Here is a 21,261-nt window from a genome sequence, read left to right as displayed (position 1 = left end):
TCCAGGTCGAAACCGACCCATCCACCACGACTCTTTGGGTACGACCCTCTAGCCAATTTGCCACCCACTGTACTGTGTAGTCATCCAAGTCACAGCCTCTTAACTTGTTCACCAGTATGGGGTGGGATACTGTATCGAAGGCCTTCCTGAAGTCTAAGTATACGACATCCACCCCTCCTCCTGTGTCCAGGCATTTCGTAACCTGGTCATAAAAAGAAACTAGATTGGTCAGACACGATCTGCCTGCCACGAACCCGTGCTGGTTTCCCCTCAGCATATGCTGGTTTCCCCTCAACCCAGTCCTATGTGAAGGTGCGCACCAGCAGACTGGGCCAACTTCATGCACAACGTGTAACCCCTGGGTCTCAGGCGGTTTTACATGTCGCTGGGGGATTCTGCCTGCAGTAGGCTATGGGTGCCCCAACAATCCACTGCTGCCGGGTGGGTGGGCATGTAATGGGCCCTCCCACAACCCTCCCACAAACCCCACATACCCAGTATTGCCAACTCTCATGATTTTTGGCATTGTTCTTAAAGTCTACACTTTGGGAATGTGAAAAATTTAGCTTTCTTTTATATATATATTTATAGATATATAAAATTTTATATATCTATATATAGAGAGAGATATATATATAGATATATAAATGAGCTAAGCTTTTCACATTGCTGAAATTTAGACTTTAAGAACAATGTCAAAAATCATGAGAGTTCGCAATACTGCATACCCACTTACAAACCCTGCACCCACAAACCCCTCACAATCCACTCACAAGCCTAATACCCACAACCCCCCCACCCACATACTCACCCACAAACCCCACACCCCCCCACACCTCACTCTCCCACCACAAACCCCATCCACAAATCCCACACCCATCCCTACACCCACCCACAACCCCCTAAACCTCCCCCACACCTCTTTCCCACCCCTGCCACAAATCTCACACTCTGCATGCCCAGCCACCAGATGGGACAATACCTACTGGTGGGAGCCATGGCTGCAGAGGTAACTGTTACAGTGCATGCCTGTCGCATGACCACACCAGTTCTGGAACATGTGGCCCTGGCCTGGTGGGCCTCCTGGTCCCAGGAACCACTTGGCGGGTGTGATGGGCTGAGGGGAGGGGTGAAAGTGGCAGCTGGGGTATGTATGAAAGAGAGATATGGGGTTGGGGGATGGGGGAGTGCTCTGGGTAGAAGCAGCCACCAGAGCCGAGCTTAGAGCCCCCCTGTCCCCCACTAAAGCAGCCTGTACAGGGGGAGGCCAGCCTGGAAGGGAATGGGTTTGTCCAGCCCAGTTGAGGACTTCCCAAGAATGGCATGGGGTTGCTGGGGTCTGGGCACCGGTGCAGGGAGCAGAACAGTAAGGGCTGGCTGTCTCTACATCCTGGTGAGAGAACTGTGCAGCTATGGCCCACTGGCAGCTGGCCAAGAGGCACAGGAGGCTCTGCTACAGTGCCCATTCCACAGCCCATGTAGCCATGTGGTCCCCATCTGAGTCTGGCAGGCATGCAGCCATGGGGCTGCAGGACCAAGGGGGCAGATGCTATTGCAGGTGGCAGCAGGTCACAGCCAGGCAACAGCCCCCACTGACAGACTGCTGCAGTGGGTAGAGAGTACAGGGGCCACTCTAAATTAGGGCTGCTTCAGCAGTTCAGTTAGCACAAGGGGCTGGTGTTCCCAGATACCAACTGGTCAGGCCTCAGAAACTCATGAGGTCAAGTAGCCCTGACCTGCTCTCCAGAGCAGCTTTTATACGGCTCCCCCCCCCCCCCGCGGGGGGCCCGCCGGGGGCGCTGCCCCAGCCTCTAGCTCCCCTGGCTGAAGATGCAGGAGGAGGTGGGCAGGGTCAGTTTGCCCCAAGTGGTACAATTTGCCCCACACCAAGGTGCATGTTCAGGCACATGTGCTGAGGAACAAATCTCCAGCACAAATTTGTGCTGCTGCTATTTGAGCTGATGCAAACGCATATGCCTGCATGTGTGGATGCGCCCTCCTTGTGCAAAGATGGATGAAAATCCTTAGGGGTAAAATCTCTGGCTGTTACATAGACTGTCTCAGCAGGGTGTGAAACTAGCTCTGGAATGAGAATACCTGAAATAGAACTCTAGCTCAGGGATAGGCAGCCCTCAGCATGTGTGTCATAGCGTGGCATGTGTGTCATAGCATGGCATGTGTGTCATAGCATGACATGCAAAGACATTTTGCCTTGGAGCAGACCTTGGGGAAGGACCTGGGGCTGCACTGCCACAACAAGGATTGGGCCCCTCATGGATCTCCTGCTGTCTGCCCCGGCATTCCAACATCTTACAAATTAAGGTTGTGGCATTTTTGGCACCCTGTCCAAAAACATTGTTGATCCCTGGTCTAGCTTTTACTGTTGTTTCACTTGGAGTGAACATTGGAAAACCATAGAAAAATCAAATGGTAAAAAGCCTGTCTTCAGCTTCTCAGCAGTAACTCTACTGATTTTGAATGAAAGCCTGGATTTGAATAACCTTCTTTTGAAATGAGAACAAAAGCCAGAAAGACTCGAAATTCAAACTCGGCTTGATTCAGTTTTATCAGGTCCATTTATTATTGATAAAGATCCACCCACTTCCCCTCCCCTGCTCCCTACTTACCTATGTCAGGCGTTTTTTTAAAGCCTTCCAAGGCTGGCAATTTTGACTAAAGGGTATTTCCCTTCCACTCAGGTTCAGACCGATCCCCAGGTTTGGGGTCAGGTAGGAATTTTACCCTATGGCCAGACTGGTATGGACTATGGGGTTTTTTGCCTTCCTCTGTAGTGGGGACTTGGGCCTCTTTCTGGGATCGCTTGAGGGCATATTAACAACTTTGACAGAAGCAGGACATTGGCTGTCATAGTCCCCTGCTTTAGGATGTTAGTGGACAGGTTAGGATGTTATGTCTTCTGTTGTGTCAGGTTAACCATGTAGTTTTGCTAAGAGGTTACATCATGGATTTGCATAGGATGGTTTGGATAGGGATAATCCTGCCTTAGACAGGGTTTAGGACTAGATGACCTATGGAGGTCCCTTCCAGCCCTGCTTCTCTATGATTCTATGGAAGGTCATCTCCCTGTGCAAGTTGTTAGAGTCAATTCAGAGAGACTTCAGTATTGTAATGCCCTGTGATGTAACAGCTGGATACAATCTGCTTGCAAGCTAAATTCACACTTATTTATGTGAGAAGGACTCCTGCTATAGAGCTGCAGTAAAAGGCTTTGGGCGTGTACTGCTTAATACTAATATTGCTTCCTCCACTCTTCATCTACAGCTACAGTTATCAGCAATAAGAGAGACCTTTGCTTGCTCTTCTTCTCATGCCCTCCTTCCTGTATCAAAACCACAGAAGACAGTTTTAAATTTATGGGTGCATTTCAAGTAACATTTTTAGGGGAAGAGGAATTCTAAACTTGAAACAGAAGACAGAAGTTTCTAGCCAGAACAAAAAAACGCTCCAATGTAACTACAAAACAAGAGTCATAAACTTCCGAATGACATAAACAAACTGTTAATGACTAGGTACTAGAGTCCATGTCTACTGAGTATGTGTATCCCAGGATACCTGTATGTCTCGCCACTTTAGATCCCGGTTTAACTCAAGTAAGTGTAAAGGTTCATCTAGCAATAATTTTCCCTTCATCATATGCTTCAAGAGAGCACTCTTTGTTAGGCAGTTTTGAAATATAATATTATATTATATTTTATAACTCTTTGTTATTTCAGTTTTGAAATATAATATTAGCAGAATATTATATTTCATTATATATTTTTACTCCATGTTTGCTAAAGAAATTACAAATAACTGAAAAAAAGAAAAAGAAAAAAAAAGGAAGGATCCAACCTATTAAGCTAACGCACATTTTGTGCAGGCCATAGCCACACATCAACTTTCCCCTCCTCTCCATTTTTTTTAATTGATTTTCCATGAACAGGACTGCTTATACATCTCTGGATGTCAGATTCACAATAGTTCCTACATGCCACACTCATCAACAATTATATGCAATTCCTGCTACATTGTCTCCAGGAAAACAGTTTGCATCTCACCTATTACTGCAATTTTTAAACTACTGGATTTACCCTCTCTGATGCCTATTTTTCCCCATTTATAGGAGGTTTTCATAAGAAAATTACTCATCATGACTGATGCAACAACTGAATTTCTCTATGATGAAGACTCTCTTGTTTGTAATAAAATGGACATCCAAACGTTTGGAAAAGTATTCTTGCCAGTATTTTACACTATTGTGTTTCTCCTTGGCTTGGTAGGTAATCTCCTTGTGGTTTTTGCCTTCCTAAAGGCTGGCAATAAAAAGAGTACCGCTGACATTTATCTCTTGAACTTAGCTATCTCAGACCTTTTCTTTGTGATCTCTCTTCCATTTTGGGCTTTCTATGTGAGAAAAGGATGGACACTTGGAACTGTTTTCTGCAAACTCATTTCCTCACTCTATTATGTGGGTTTCTTTGGTGGCATGTTTTTTATCACAGTTGTAAGTATAGATAGATATCTGGCTATAGTTCAGGTAACTTTTTCTCTGAAATCCAGAACAATCGGCCATGGCTGTATTATTGCTCTTTTTGTGTGGATAGCAGCGGCATTATTCTCAGTGCCACAATTTGTGTTCACTGAAAAGGTAAACGAACAGTGCACCGTGAATTACCCAGAAGATCTCCAAATTATTTGGCCAATTTTTTGCAACATAGAAATGAATGTCATAGGGTTTCTGATCCCAATCTGTATCATGAGCTACTGCTACTTTGGGATCATCAGGACACTGCTTTCCTGCAAAAATCATAAAAAAACTAGAGCTATCAAGTTGATTTTAGTGGTGGTGATTGTGTTTTTCCTCTTCTGGACCCCATACAATGTACTGATTTTTCTAGACACTTTAAAGAACTATTTCAACTTCTTTTCAAAATGTGACCATTCAATAGTTTTAGACTATGCCATGCATGCAACTGAAACCCTAGCATTCAGTCACTGCTGTCTTAATCCAATTATCTATGCTTTTGCTGGTGAAAAATTCAGGAAATATCTTTGCTCATTATGCCTAAAGTGCTGTTCATTCATTTGCTTCTGTGGGCCCCGCAGCTGGTACCAAGCTGGCCCTTCACGTATCCCTCCAGACAGTATTCCAAGCAGTAACCAGACCCAGATTACCAGCGATCCAGGTGCCTTGCTCGTTCTGTGAAGGACTTTGTTAAGAAATAAATATGTCTTTGATAGAGGTTATCATTCAAGCACTCGGGTTTAGCATGTGAAAGTACTTGAGGTTGCCACTGACTTACGAGCATTTCTTTTCCTAAGCATTCATTATTTTAAAACAATAAGTGTCAACATTTTAATGGCACTATAAAATAATGGATGGGATCTGAATTCTGAGGGGGAAATGGAGAGAAAAACAGCAACTTGTGCTAGGAATAGAAAGAAAAAAATAGGAATAGATAATATGATAGAAATTCATACATGAAAAGACTGTGTGGACATACATTCAGGTGCATGTATATAACTATGCCTGTATACACAAACCTCTTGCAGGGGAAGTGAACTGTTCAACAGATGGATAGTAGTGAAAAATATTTGATATACGGCACATTGGTTTTCTCTTGGACTACAGCATGAGCACTGAAACACTTTATCGTTTCAGTTTTGGAGACAGTAGCATGTTCATTTTTACAAGCGTCTGTTTATATCTCATCTGTATGATCTATGAAACAACAGCCTGTTCTTACATGAGGGGTCAAACCTGGTTTAAGTGTTATGTAATAATCAAATGGGAGTGATTTTGCATTTTTGGATTACCTCTTGCTGATTGATACAAGTGTTTTATTTGTTAACACTTACCTAATAAAAGGCCTTTTTGAAAAAAAAAATTGTCCTTTCTATTATTTGGTTAGTGCCAACAATCTGTTTAGCATTGGCCAACATGCAAAAATGAGGATGATGGGCTTAGAGGTGGACCTCGAATCCCATTAAGTCTGTTCAAAGCCCACTAAAACCAAATAATCTTCCTACTATTGATTTCATTATGCTGTAGATCAGGCACATAGAACCTTGAGACACATGCTTTATCCCTTTCCTGAACTTAGGCCTAACAGGTTAACACACAAATGACAGGACACATTTGGAAACCTAGAAGTGAGAATAAATAGGATTGTTTTGTTTTGTTCAATACGTCATTGTCAATTCAGTTATAAGCTCACTTTCTGAGTTTGTACCAAATATTCATGGCTTGACAAAATAAACAATGTGCATTTAAACATATGATTCTGAAACATACCAATTTATTTGGATATCTGCTAAACTCAAGTGTGCAAAATGTATCAGTTGAAGTAAAAATAGCATGTCAGTACATGCTATATGTAACAAGGGGTGCAAATAAGTGCAACTATATTTAATGCGCATCAAGCTAATGCACATTAAGCAATTTTTGGCAGGTGTCTACACATGCAGGGACGTGGCACTGAAGTTAGTCCCAAGTCTCTCCAATCTTGCCATGTGCCCCTGTGTTCACACAGGGGAGCTCCAACCTCCAGCCACATGGCTGCCAGCATTTGGCAGTCATATTGAAGCCAGAGTCAGCTTTCAGCACCTGGCAGCCATTTGGGAAACTCTGATCCCTGGCCAGCCCCTTCCCTGCCCAGGAGCCGTGTGCTCAGTAGAGGGGCAGTACACAGAATCTCTCTCTTTGCCCACCCTGTCTCCACACACCAGAGCTGCTCCAGCCCCAGCCCCTGCACCTGCCCCTGCCAGCAACAACCAGTGACTCACACTCCTGCTGGCCATGGTGCTGGCTCTGCTGGCCCCAGCAGGCACACCCTCCCCCTCCCAGGCCCCAGGACAGCTGCACACCTGCCAGTGGGGGCCAGGGCACTGGCTGTAGGGGGCCCTGCCTAACCCCCTCCTCCTTCACTCCCATCTCCAGCCTGCCTTCCCTGCTGCCCACATGCGCCTAAATACCTGCCCACCCCCAGCACCACTCTCAAGATATGCACATTGGTGAAACAAAAAATCATTATTGCCTTCACACCTCCCACCCCATCCCTCCCTCCTCAACAAACACTGCCCCTCCACCACTCTCCCAACCCTCCAACAATACAAAACCCACTTACAAGAGGCAAACTATGTACATATTGAAAACTATTTACAATATTTTGGGTTTTCAAGCCCAGAGTGGGGGGCCATGGAGGGGGGCCTAGGAAGCAGAGCCCTGAGACAGGTGCCCAGAAAACCACACCCTGGATGTTCCCCTGTGGGTCTATCCATGCAGGGTCGAGTCTTTGGCTGCATGGCACAAGGAAGAGTGGTGGGTCCGAGCCCAGGTAGGTGGCATCAGGTCCAGGACAGGTACCGAGCCAGGGGTCTGGTGGGCAGGACATGCCCAAGGACCTCCTCCCAGGGCCAGGTGGGGGTCTACTGTGGGGCAGTGGGTGGTACCCAGGGGCCCTGCACAGGTCTGGGAGGGAGCCAGACAGTGAGAGACATGTACGTGGCTACCAGGCCCAGGAGGGTCTCCATGGCCTGGTGGTTGGTGTCCCCCTGCTGCTAGAGCTGCTCCAGGCACTCCTGCCCCAGGGCCTCCATGTGGTCCCACTGTCTCCAGTCCTGTGCCTCTGCTTGGGCAACATCCTTCACCTGCCAGGCCTGATCCCACACCTCCCATTTCTGCTCCCATGCCTCCTGCACCTGCTCCTGCACTTCCTGCTCCTTCACCACCTGCCACTGGAGCAGGAGGATCCAGTCCCTGGTGTTCCACTGGTGCAGCCAGCGCATCCAGACCACCTCAGCAGTGGGTGGCGGTGCCCCAGAGTCCACATTCCCACTGGCACTGGTGGCCTCTCTCCCACATCCAGATGTTGGCCCTTCGAAGACAGAAGCCTTTTGTGAGAGGTTGCAACATTTCAGAGATAGGATGCTCTGCACCAGGGACAGTATACTGCCCAGCCTCAGATTGGAGATCAGCCATGCACAGGTGCCCAAGGACCATGATAAGTTGGCTGGGCAGGCCTGGGCCCAATCAAGTGCCCACCCCACACAAACTGCCTCTGCACATCAGCCCAAGACTGTCATGAACTCATGCACCCCCTCCCAGCTGGGGGTCGTAGCAGATGGCAAGGGTGTGCACAAGTGGTCAGGGCTGGGGCTTGATGGGGAGGAGGAAAATGACAGTCTCATCCTGCGCCAGCTCTCTGGGCCCCCATGTGGCTGTCCCTATGTGGCTGGCCCTTGAGGGGTGTCAGCAGCACACAAAGCAGGGACATGGCCAGGGACTGGGACCTGCACAGCAGAGGCACTTCACCACAGGACCTGCACGCACAGGAGACAGCTTGGGGTGAGTAGCAGGATGGGAAAAGAGCTGGCTCTGCTCACAGAGACAGCCAGGCAGCATCCCTGGGTGGATCTCAGGGCTAGGCAAAGGGTACAGCAAGCAGGAGCTCTGGAGAAGCATAGACCAGGCAGAGACAGCTTGTGGCCTGTCCAGGGGGGCACACAGGGCCTGCTAGGCTCCCACACAGATCAGCAGTCTTGTCCAGGCTCCTGGTTTGTGTGCCCCAGGGAACAAAATTCTGCTGGCTTTTTTACCTTGCAGCTAGGGAGCAGCCCAGCCCTTGGGGAGGAGGGGCAGCCAGCCAGGAGCCCTGGGGCTGGGCTCAGGGTGGCCCCCTAGTGGCTGGGCAGACCCAGCACTAAAATTAGTGCCAGGTTGTGTCTATACATGTGTTAATGTGCTTTAACTAATCACACCTAAATTTGATACCTGCATCTGCAAGTATCAAATTTAGGTATGATTAGCCTAAACTTGCCATTTGTTACCTGTCGGCTCTGTCTTCCTAATGGAGGCCTGGCACCCAGTTTGCTGGACTTACAACAGACTTTTTCTATTTCCCCACCACCACATACACACACACGCACACACCTCATCTAACCAGAACTAAGCAAAAGAAAAGTTTACTAGGCATCTTGGGCCATACATTCCCCGGTCCCACTGTGGGAGGCCTATTTAAACTTGATTGACTAAAACTTAGTTGCCAGGTTAGGGAATGCTGAAGCAAAAAACCCGAGTCAGAGTGGGTATGGGCAACATTTGAACAATGGTTAAGGGTTCATCACAGCATCCAGCCCGTTGAAGCCTGACCCAAATGCTGTCATACTTTTCCTGGGACGACTGGTGGAAGTCCTCCCCACAAAGTTTATGAACACTTCAAGTAATCCCCTTAAGTTTGTTAAAAGATTACAGTAAAATCTGAGAATCATGCTAAACTGAGGCTTATTCACAACAGGTAAAATACAAAACACTGATGCTGACTTCACAGTGCAAGCATAGCTAGACCATCTAAGAAGATCCCTTCCCCTGGGAATTCCCTGGGAATTGGGTGTCCAGATACTCCAGATTATTTTGAAAATTTTAGCCTAAATGTTCAAAAAACAGATAAGTTATCTCTGTCCATTTTCCCAGGGAAAGTTATTTCTTCTTTAAAGGCAATATTGCTTTAAGAAGTGCCAAACTATGCAGGAGGAAAAAAAAGAAGTATATTCATAATAAGTATATTCATAATAATTTCAAACTGGCTCCTAGGTGTCTGGTTACATCTTAAAACTTTATGTTTTTCCTGGTTGTTAATCAGTGTTTTTTGAGATGTTCCAAACAGATAACCCCTTGTCACTGAAAAAGGTAATTCATTTAAATGCAAACTGTTTATATAACAGGATTTTCCCTGTCAATTATGACTTGGGACCCTCTTGATTTACACAATTAAAAGAATGCTTTGAAGAAGCTAAGGTAAGGGTATAAGAAAGCGTAAAAGTAGCAAACAGTGTGCTTTCAAGAGGGAGAAATCTCTCTGACACCATTCACTGTTGTTTTCAAGAAGCTGGGAGAAACAGATCGTCTCCCTTCAAGGATCGTGCTGAGAACTTTGCTTGTCAACAAATCACCTGAGTGCCTTGGAATGGTGAGATCCCAGCTCTCTCTCTCTCTTTTGTTTTTCTCTCTAGACATAGCTTTCTAAACCTGAATTGTATTAGTTAAGCTTGAGCTAGGTTTCCCCAAATACTCAATGAAACCAGGGTAATATTGTAATTGTTTTTGTTTGTTTTCCTCTGCATGTCTATTACTATTAGTACCATTATACATTTCATATACTTAGCAATAAATAACTTTTATAGTCAAACTGGTGGTAACTGTGTATATTTTTCCTTCTCTACTTCCCCTTCCCTACTCACTGTGCAGCAATGCTTCTTTTACCTAAGCCAAAGATCACTGTGAAGCCCGGAAATACTGTGGGGTCTGCTCATCAGTAGACTACCACTACTAGGACAGTTAGGGCAAAAGATTGGGACATGCTGAGTTTGAGACACATAAGGGGATCAGCTTGCACAGGCTGATTGACCCAGTTTGGCTCAGACATACCCTAATGAACTGAATGCTGGCCCATGAGGGTGTCAACTAGACACCCAGCCAGATTCAGAGGGATTCTGTTCACTGATGTGCTTGTCTGTGACTGTGTTTTATTGTTACTTTAATGAACTGATTCCTGGCATACGAGGGTGTCAGCCTGTCCATGCTGATCAACCCAGCCGGGTCAGGGGTGTCACGTTAATGTGTGGGTGGGTATTTGACTGATTTAGTGGCTGGGGGGACCCCCCCCCCCCTGAAAAGGGGGCCGGAACCCAGCCCCACTGAAACTGTGTCCTGCAAGATAACTCCATTGGGGTTGAGGACTTGTAGAAGGGAGAGATACAGCTCTGTATAGAAACACAAGTAGCACAAGCAGCACATTGATAGAATTACAAAGACCCTAAAAACGTATCCCTAATAAATGAGCACACCCCAAAGTGATGGGCAAATCTGGTAACACATTTTTAATGTAAATTAAGGGCACACATGTGTAGATGCATACCCTTAATGCACATTAATTAAGGCTAATATGCATTAACAAGTCTCATGTAGACGCATCCAAGATGTAATAAAATTAGAAGCTGAACCTCCTCAGAGTTCCATCCTCAGCTGAAATTGCCACTTGTCTTGTAAATACATCCATGGTGATCCCTGCACCTATGAAAATATTGATAGAGCTCACCAAGAATTCTGAATATTTTCAATAGAAAAAAAGGACTTTTTCACAGGCCAGCTCCCTGAGTACTCCAGATCATTTTGAAAATTTTAGCCTAAATGTTCAAAAAACAGATAAGTTATCTCTGTCCATTTTCCCAAGGAAAGTTATTTCTTCTTTAAAGGCAATATTGCTTTAAGAAGTGCCAAACTATGCAGGAGAAAAAAATAGAAGTATGCACTGGCACAGCAGGAAGTCACTTCAGTGCAAAAGCAATGAGACCAATATAAAGGAGACTAAAAATAACTGATAAAAGAAAGTTTTGTGAACATGCATCGGTGGCAGCTGGACAGGAGTAAGAAGGAACACTGGGCTAACGCAATCATTTCCTTTTTATTTATTTTTTTGCACTAGACATACTGAACCTGCTGCACTATCCTTTAAAATCAACAAGAAAATTTCATGCCATGCTGTTTCATACAATCTCATTTTCCTTTCAGTAGCTCTAGCTCTTCCCTTGTTTTGAGAGTAACAATCGTAAAAAATCTGACCAGATGTGAGAAAAGGAGAAAGAGGAAGAATTAAATATCAGTGGGCTCAGCAACGAAAACTAAAAGATGCATTGTTTGGGAAACTGTCAACCCTAGACCATTAGTATGCCAATACCCAGGCAGGAGGCTGGCCCAGTGACTAAGCCAAACTGTTTGAAATCAGGACTCCTGGCTGTTCTTTCTGATTTTCTGCCACTGATTCATATGGGCATGCAAACACATGCATGCTTCACAGTAAAAAAGTCAAACATATGAGTAAATATTAGCAGGCACGGGGCTTGAATAGATACCTCAAGCCTCAAATATTTCTGCAAAAGACACTAACAGAGGTTCTAACTTTGCATAGAGCACTAGGAGATCCTCAGATGAAAGATGCTACAAGCAATCACACTCTTAGTAAATATTTATAAAATCCATTTGGCTCTTCTGGGTTGAAAGTGCTCTTTTGTTTTTCTGAAAGCATTTTTTTTCTTGGGAGGGTGGGGAGAAGTTGTTGCTGCTGTTGTCTGTTTGTTTGTTTTTGTACTAAGCAACAGTTCCTGAAATCTCACAAAAGCCTAATCTCAACAGCAGTAGTCAGTGGTAAAAACCCTAAAATGTCATTTTTTCTTTTGTTTGCAAAATGGTTACGCACACCTTAACCATAAAAGTGCTTCTGCAACTATTTCATCCTAAACCCAAAGTATTTGGATGCTGACACGCCATCATGGGAGCTGTAGTGTGAATGTCTTTTGCTCCCATTCTCCTTGATGTGGTTGGATCTCTGGTTAGACCACATCTAACTGTGATGCACCACCTCCCCTCAACAATAGGGGAAAACCTTGTGCATTAAAGGAGACACAGCCTGACCAAGGATCCCAGCTTTGAGGATGAGAACATGACACCTAAACTTCAACTCACATGAAGCACAGCAGCAGCATTTCAGAGCTGAAATGACTAAGCTTTCACTGAAAACTCAAAGTTTTACATGAAAACCTCCAAATTTGCCACTCAGCTCTGGCATATAATAATGCACATACACACTTCCTTTTCTCACTACAACTCTAGTAGTATTTTTATTTGCTTTGTAACTTGGAGTGAAGCAAGGGAAGTGGGAGATCAAGCATTATTTTTTTTAAAGGATGCATCATTGCAAGTAAATAACTTTTTTTTTATTTTCAATTTCACCAGATGTTCCTGTTTCGAATTAAATTTGTTGTGAAAGTTGTGGTAACAAAGATTTTTTTCCAAGTAGACTATCTGCACTGCAGTTTTAGTAACCAGACGTATTCAAAATTATACTTCCTCATTCTAGTTAAAAAAGGGTGAGTATAAATGAGATCAAATTAGCAGAGCTACTTCATGCAAAGATGGGGTGGGAGGGGTATCTTTCAGTACTGCCAACCCCAAAATCATGTGCCAGGCCCAAAAATATGACATTGGCTTACAAAATCACAAGATTTTAAAAAGTAATAAATTTGGGTTCTTTTTATTTGCCTTTTGGTGTTTTTTCAGCTTTTGGGCAGGCCAGGGAACCACAGAAGGGCATTGCCAGATAGGTTCAAGGAGGGACCCACATCCAGTTATTTTTCCAAAGGTCAGGGTGTCTTGGCAGTCATTTCAGAATTCCAGGTCTGACCCATATCTAATCCTCAAGGTCAACCTTTGTGCTGGAAACAATCCTAAAGGTACATTTTGTTATTCTGTCATTTCCATTTTTGAAATCTTTCACACTGGAATACAAAGTACCCACACACTGCAAACAATCACATGGGTGATTCATCATCATTAACCGGGGTTGTTTCCTCAAAGAAAGCAAACAGGCAAGGTCCTAAAAGAAGCACTGCACTGCTGAAAATGCCATCTTTCAGAAAAGACAAAAACAGTTGTGCAACGATTAAAAAATGTGGGGGAGTTTTATGAGAGAAGGAAGTTAATATTTGGAGAAATTCAAGGAACTCCATCATTTCCCCACCCTGAACAATATTGTGTAAAGGTCATGGCACTCCATTTAATGTGTATTATATTTTATTGGCAAATGTGTGGGGGGGAGGGCAGGGGGTGTCCCCACAGCCTGAAACATTTTCACATGAGGTCCCAGCAAAAAAAAATTTGAGAACCCCTGCACTACTCAAACTGGTTTTCACACATAAAACAAGTCTGAACGTCTGTTGCATACAATAGGATCAAATCATCTTGCAATATTTGCATATGAACTTCAGGAAATTTTACATTTAGGAGACCTACATGTACTTAACTATGCATAGTAAAAAAACCACCAAGTTAAATAGTCAAAAGTTTCAGTCAGCACAGAGAGAATTGTATGTTTTTTTGCAGAAAGAGGACCGTGTTATTTGTAGCCTGTGCAGTGAAAGCTTGGTATCTCGTACTTCCAGCATCCACAGCCATTTCACAACCAAACACAAAGCCAAATTTTCTGGCGTCCATGAAGCAGACAACGTAAGTGCATTGGAAAAAAACTCTTGATTCATTTGAAAATCAGACTGTCAGCTCTTCTAAGTTTGTAACTAAAAATGCTCTTTCCACAAGGGCAAGTTACGTTGCAGCTCTAGCTATAGCTCAGAAGATGGAGAATAATTAAAGGAAGCTTTCTTAAACTGTACCAAGGACCTGTTTCATGATGTTGTGAATAAGACATCATTGCTCGTATTGAAGAACTGCCATTGTAAGCCAAGACTGTTCAAAGGTGAATAGATGAAATGGCAATTGATATTAGGAAACAAATGACTCAAGACCTCCAAACGTGATGCAATAAACCTTGCACTGGACAAAAGCACAGCTATAAATTATATTACCCATCTTGCTGTAATTGTTTGTCCAATCTCAGTTTCCAGAAGTTTTACAGATTCAGCTGTTTTGCCTGCTATAGCAGGCGTGCAGTAACAGGAAACACTTGGTGCAGGTCAATTTGCTGTTGTGTGAACAAGTCTCTAATAGCATTAATTTATATTGGTGGCCTGTGTTGTGCTATGCATAGCACGCATAAATATAGCAATGTACACTTAATTCCCCTGGTGGCTGCCCCTGGAACCCCCTTATACTGCTGTCTAGTATGTTGATACTTACTTGGGCTGATCTTGTGGGTATCTCATTCATTGAAGGGGGAGGAAGAGAGAGAAGGGGGATGAAAGTGGAGAGAAAGTGACTCCCCAGGTATCTCTCCACTTTCATCCCCCTTCTCTCTCTTTTCCACCCTTCAATGAATGAGATACCCACAAGATCAGCCCAAGTATCTTTCCCTTGTTGTCTTTTTTTGTCTGCATCCCCCCCCAGCCACTGGCTTCTTTACTTTTCATTCCATCCAGGAAGAGCACACACCAACTGCTTGCTTAGCCTGATGAAGGGTTTTTGGACCCGAAAGCTTGCTTAATAATTATTTTCCAACTATTTGGGTTGTTCTAATAAAAGACATCAGATTCACCCAAGGAACCTTGTTTGATACGGTAAAAAGACACTTGGAGGGACTGCATGTGTTCAAATCACCAGGACTGGAGGGACTCCACCCACGGGTAATGAAAGAATTAGCAAGTGTCATAGCTGATCCACTGGCAAGGATATATGAGCACTCATGGTGCTTGGGTCAGATCCCGGAGGATTGGAAGAGGGCCAATGTCGCTCCAATCTTTAAGAAGGGGAGGAAGGATGATCCAGGGAACTATAGACCAGCCAGGCTTACCTCTATTCCTGGAAAAATCCTAGAAAAAATTATCAAGGAACACGTCTGTGGGAGTCCGCTGGCTAATGTGATGCAGAGGGGTAACCAACATGGGTTTATATCAGGCAAGTCCTGCCTGACTAACCTAGTTTCTTTTTATGACAAGGCCACCAAATGATTAGATGCAGGAGTCAAGGTGGATGTTACCTATCTGGACTTCAAGAAGACCTTTGACACGGTATCCCATACCATCCTTATTAATAAATTGAGGAGATTTGCCATGGATGATTATACGGTAGAATGGGTAGCAAACTGGCTCCAGGGTCACACTCAGAGAGTGGTGGTGGATGGGTCAGTGTCAACTTGGAAAGATGTGTGCAGTGGAGTCCCCCAGTGCTCAGTTCTGGTGCCAATGCTATTCAACATCTTCATCAGTGATCTGGATGAGGGGGTGGGAAGCACCCTGTCCAAATTCATGGAGGATACAAAAATATGGGGTGAAGCTAACACCCTGGAGAGAAGGAACCAGATCCAGGCTGACCTAGACAGGTTGGGGAAGTGGGCAGAAAGCAACAGGATCCAATTCAATAAGGACAAGTGCAAGGTGCTTCATCTAGGGAGAAAGAACTGCCATCATACCTATAGGCTGGGGGACTACCTTCTCAGCACCACTGAGACAGAAAGAGATCTTGGAGTCACTGCTGACTCCAGGATGAACACAAGTCATCAATGTGATGAAGTAGTTGGCAGAGCCAATCACACCTTGTTGTGCATCCATAGGTGCTTCACAAGCAGGTCCAGGGAAGTGATTCTTCCTCTCTATGCAGCACTGGTCAGGCTGCAGCAGGAGTACTGCATCCAGTTCTGGATGCTGCAGTTCAAGGGGGATGCAGACAACCTGGAGAAGGTCCAAAGAAGAGCCACTCCTCTGATTAGAGGCCTGCAGGGAAGGCCCTATGAGGAAAGGCTAAGGGACCTTAACCTTTTCAGCCTCTCCAAGAGAAGGCTAAGAGGGGACCTTGTGGCAGTGTACAAATTCATAAGGGGAGAGCAACATAAAGTAAACAATGATCTGTTTACTAGGGCACCCCCTGAAACAACAAGGAACAATGGCCATAAGCTACTGGAGAGAAGGTTTAGACTGGACGTTAGAAAAAAGTTCTTCACAGTCAGGATTGCCAGCATCTGGAAGGGGCTTCCAAGGGAGGTGGTGCTCGCCCCATCCTTGGGGGTCTTCAAGAGGAGACTGGACAGGCACCTGGCTGGGTTCACATGACCCCAGGTTTGGTGACCCTTTTCTTGCCTGCCAGGAGTGGAGATCAGACTAGATGGCCCACTGAGGTCCCTTCCGACCCTAGAATCTATGAATCTATAAAAAAAAAAAAAAAAGTAAGGATTTTTTTATTTATTTAAGAATATTTTTACTTGTTTATTTAGGTACTATATACAGTTTTCATTTCAGTATTCTTCCTCGTACATCACTTTTATTTATAGAGTGCAATTCACATCAAAGTGACATGCTTAGCAAAGGAAAAAGAAGAACAAAGAAAAACATATTTGAGAGAGCAATAAAAACAATGTTTCAGCTAAAACAGTTCAGTGGTAAAAAGTAAGATGTAATACAGAAATACATTATAAAAATCCATTAAAAACCTCTTTAAAAAGAAATATTTTTAATTTAGCTCTAAAAATTGTAAGGGAGGCATCATGTCTGATATCGTAAGGAAGAGAGTTTCAGAGTTTTGGAGTGTAGACACTAAAAGCTCAGTCACCATTCAAAGCTATGGATATTAATAGTTCTTATTCTTGTGATTTTATGGCTGTGAGTGCAGACCATGTGTGTTGATTAGCAGCTTAAGTTCAGGAAACTACATCTGTGTTTCTCTTTGTGTTTGTAGTATGCAAAATTTTATTTATCTAACTACGTGGTTAGTTTTGGTATTTTTTAAAGTTTGCTATTGACTGTAAAAAACAACATTCATAATTATTAACCAAAATAATATGCAGTGTGGCCAGCCAAGTACCTCCCCTGCCCCCCAGTCACCATCATTTTGTTTGCCTGGCATGGCAACATCTTATAGGTAGGCATTTGAAAGTTTTTGGCACTGCCCCAAAGCTATTGCTGACCCCTGCCCTACACTAACTCCATGCTGAATAAGGCCTGCAAGCTGACTTTGCACTTGAGATCCAGCCTACAGACTGGCAAAATGCCACTCACCTAGCCTGCAGGGCAAGAAGGTTGAGCACCACTGACTAGTCTGACTACAGCATCTAGGTCTCCCAGACAAATCCCTGTTAGTCCTTTGCCCATCACTTGGGACTTCATAGAACGGCTTCCATAAGGAGGAGAAATGATAAACCCAAGCCAAGTATTTCCCTAGTGTGATCCTGTTTGTTTATAAAGAATGCACAAAGCTCAGTTTCTCTAAACACAACAGAAAAAGAGAGAGAAGGGGGATGAAAGTGGAGAGAAAGTGACTCCCCAGGTATCTCTCCACTTTCATCCCCCTTCTCTCTCTTTTCCACCCCCCTCCCCAGCCTGTCTCTCACCCATTGACTCCTCAATCTACATTTTCACTGATTGCCTATCTTGTATGCATACCAGCCCAGCCACTGGCTTCTTTACTTTTCATTCCATCCAGGAAGAGCACACACCAACTGCTTGCTTAGCCTGATGAAGGGTTTTTGGACCCGAAAGCTTGCTTAATAATTATTTTCCAACTATTTGGGTTGTTCTAATAAAAGACATCAGATTCACCCAAGGAACCTTGTTTGATACGGTAAAAAGACACTTGGAGGGACTGCATGTGTTCAAATCACCAGGACTGGAGGGACTCCACCCACGGGTAATGAAAGAATTAGCAAGTGTCATAGCTGATCCACTGGCAAGGATATATGAGCACTCATGGTGCTTGGGTCAGATCCCGGAGGATTGGAAGAGGGCCAATGTCGCTCCAATCTTTAAGAAGGGGAGGAAGGATGATCCAGGGAACTATAGACCAGCCAGGCTTACCTCTATTCCTGGAAAAATCCTAGAAAAAATTATCAAGGAACACGTCTGTGGGAGTCCGCTGGCTAATGTGATGCAGAGGGGTAACCAACATGGGTTTATATCAGGCAAGTCCTGCCTGACTAACCTAGTTTCTTTTTATGACAAGGCCACCAAATGATTAGATGCAGGAGTCAAGGTGGATGTTACCTATCTGGACTTCAAGAAGACCTTTGACACGGTATCCCATACCATCCTTATTAATAAATTGAGGAGATTTGCCATGGATGATTATACGGTAGAATGGGTAGCAAACTGGCTCCAGGGTCACACTCAGAGAGTGGTGGTGGATGGGTCAGTGTCAACTTGGAAAGATGTGTGCAGTGGAGTCCCCCAGTGCTCAGTTCTGGTGCCAATGCTATTCAACATCTTCATCAGTGATCTGGATGAGGGGGTGGGAAGCACCCTGTCCAAATTCATGGAGGATACAAAAATATGGGGTGAAGCTAACACCCTGGAGAGAAGGAACCAGATCCAGGCTGACCTAGACAGGTTGGGGAAGTGGGCAGAAAGCAACAGGATCCAATTCAATAAGGACAAGTGCAAGGTGCTTCATCTAGGGAGAAAGAACTGCCATCATACCTATAGGCTGGGGGACTACCTTCTCAGCACCACTGAGACAGAAAGAGATCTTGGAGTCACTGCTGACTCCAGGATGAACACAAGTCATCAATGTGATGAAGTAGTTGGCAGAGCCAATCACACCTTGTTGTGCATCCATAGGTGCTTCACAAGCAGGTCCAGGGAAGTGATTCTTCCTCTCTATGCAGCACTGGTCAGGCTGCAGCAGGAGTACTGCATCCAGTTCTGGATGCTGCAGTTCAAGGGGGATGCAGACAACCTGGAGAAGGTCCAAAGAAGAGCCACTCCTCTGATTAGAGGCCTGCAGGGAAGGCCCTATGAGGAAAGGCTAAGGGACCTTAACCTTTTCAGCCTCTCCAAGAGAAGGCTAAGAGGGGACCTTGTGGCAGTGTACAAATTCATAAGGGGAGAGCAACATAAAGTAAACAATGATCTGTTTACTAGGGCACCCCCTGAAACAACAAGGAACAATGGCCATAAGCTACTGGAGAGAAGGTTTAGACTGGACGTTAGAAAAAAGTTCTTCACAGTCAGGATTGCCAGCATCTGGAAGGGGCTTCCAAGGGAGGTGGTGCTCGCCCCATCCTTGGGGGTCTTCAAGAGGAGACTGGACAGGCACCTGGCTGGGTTCACATGACCCCAGGTTTGGTGACCCTTTTCTTGCCTGCCAGGAGTGGAGATCAGACTAGATGGCCCACTGAGGTCCCTTCCGACCCTAGAATCTATGAATCTATAAAAAAAAAAAAAAAAGTAAGGATTTTTTTATTTATTTAAGAATATTTTTACTTGTTTATTTAGGTACTATATACAGTTTTCATTTCAGTATTCTTCCTCGTACATCACTTTTATTTATAGAGTGCAATTCACATCAAAGTGACATGCTTAGCAAAGGAAAAAGAAGAACAAAGAAAAACATATTTGAGAGAGCAATAAAAACAATGTTTCAGCTAAAACAGTTCAGTGGTAAAAAGTAAGATGTAATACAGAAATACATTATAAAAATCCATTAAAAACCTCTTTAAAAAGAAATATTTTTAATTTAGCTCTAAAAATTGTAAGGGAGGCATCATGTCTGATATCGTAAGGAAGAGAGTTTCAGAGTTTTGGAGTGTAGACACTAAAAGCTCAGTCACCATTCAAAGCTATGGATATTAATAGTTCTTATTCTTGTGATTTTATGGCTGTGAGTGCAGACCATGTGTGTTGATTAGCAGCTTAAGTTCAGGAAACTACATCTGTGTTTCTCTTTGTGTTTGTAGTATGCAAAATTTTATTTATCTAACTACGTGGTTAGTTTTGGTATTTTTTAAAGTTTGCTATTGACTGTAAAAAACAACATTCATAATTATTAACCAAAATAATATGCAGTGTGGCCAGCCAAGTACCTCCCCTGCCCCCCAGTCACCATCATTTTGTTTGCCTGGCATGGCAACATCTTATAGGTAGGCATTTGAAAGTTTTTGGCACTGCCCCAAAGCTATTGCTGACCCCTGCCCTACACTAACTCCATGCTGAATAAGGCCTGCAAGCTGACTTTGCACTTGAGATCCAGCCTACAGACTGGCAAAATGCCACTCACCTAGCCTGCAGGGCAAGAAGGTTGAGCACCACTGACTAGTCTGACTACAGCATCTAGGTCTCCCAGACAAATCCCTGTTAGTCCTTTGCCCATCACTTGGGACTTCATAGAACGGCTTCCATAAGGAGGAGAAATGATAAACCCAAGCCAAGTATTTCCCTAGTGTGATCCTGTTTGTTTATAAAGAATGCACAAAGCTCAGTTTCTCTAAACACAACAGAAACAAACAGCAGTGAGTTCTTTCCTAGCTCTTGGCTTCCAAGCATGAGAGACTGGGACATGGGCATTTGCTGCCTGAGATCTGAGGACCAAGATCAGGATCCAGGAGGCAAATCAAGGTCAGAAACCAGAGGTCCAAACTGGAGTCATGAGCCAAGGGAACAGGAGTTGGCAAGTCGGGAAGCTGCAATCCAGATTGGAACTATGCAGGAAAGGGTCTGCTTCTCAGTGTCTGAGTGCCAACCAAACACTGAGAGGGCTGCTGCCCACACAGTTAACTGGGGCTGGAGGTAATTAGGCCCACTCAGATAATCATGGATAGCTGGGAGCTGGTCTGCCTGTCTGTCGCCCTGACTCCTAATGTTAAGCCTGCCATTCCAGTGAATCTTGTGCCCTAGGGAGCCAGGCCTGTGTAAAGCTTCGGGTGCTGATTTGGGCTTTTTTTTTTAAAGGGCCAGGAGCTGGGGTGAGCAGGGCAGCCATTGGGGGGGGCAGGGCTGGGAGAGTGGGCAGGGGTCAGGGAGCTCGTGGCAGAGGCCCCCATGCTGCGTGGGACA

The 21,261-nt window shown here is 44.6% G+C and overlaps 1 protein-coding gene across 2 annotated transcripts in view; it reads left to right on the top strand.

Annotated features, from left to right (window-relative positions):
* CX3CR1 (C-X3-C motif chemokine receptor 1) overlaps window positions 1-5,253 on the top strand; it is a 24,614-nt gene extending 19,361 nt beyond the window's left edge. For both annotated transcript variants that reach the window (XM_025194362.1, XM_006037878.3), the window contains one exon: window positions 4,124-5,253. In XM_025194362.1, coding sequence (XP_025050147.1) covers window positions 4,151-5,206 — 1,056 coding nt within the window. In that variant the 5' untranslated portion in view covers window positions 4,124-4,150 and the 3' untranslated portion in view covers window positions 5,207-5,253. The remainder of the gene's footprint in view (window positions 1-4,123) is intronic.
* Window positions 5,254-21,261: the final 16,008 nt, after the last annotated feature.

This window comes from Alligator sinensis, unplaced genomic scaffold (genome assembly GCF_000455745.1).
Source record: "Alligator sinensis unplaced genomic scaffold, ASM45574v1 scaffold1118_2, whole genome shotgun sequence".
Classification (NCBI taxonomy): domain Eukaryota; kingdom Metazoa; phylum Chordata; order Crocodylia; family Alligatoridae; genus Alligator; species Alligator sinensis.
This window is presented reverse-complemented; position numbering and strand designations above follow the sequence as displayed.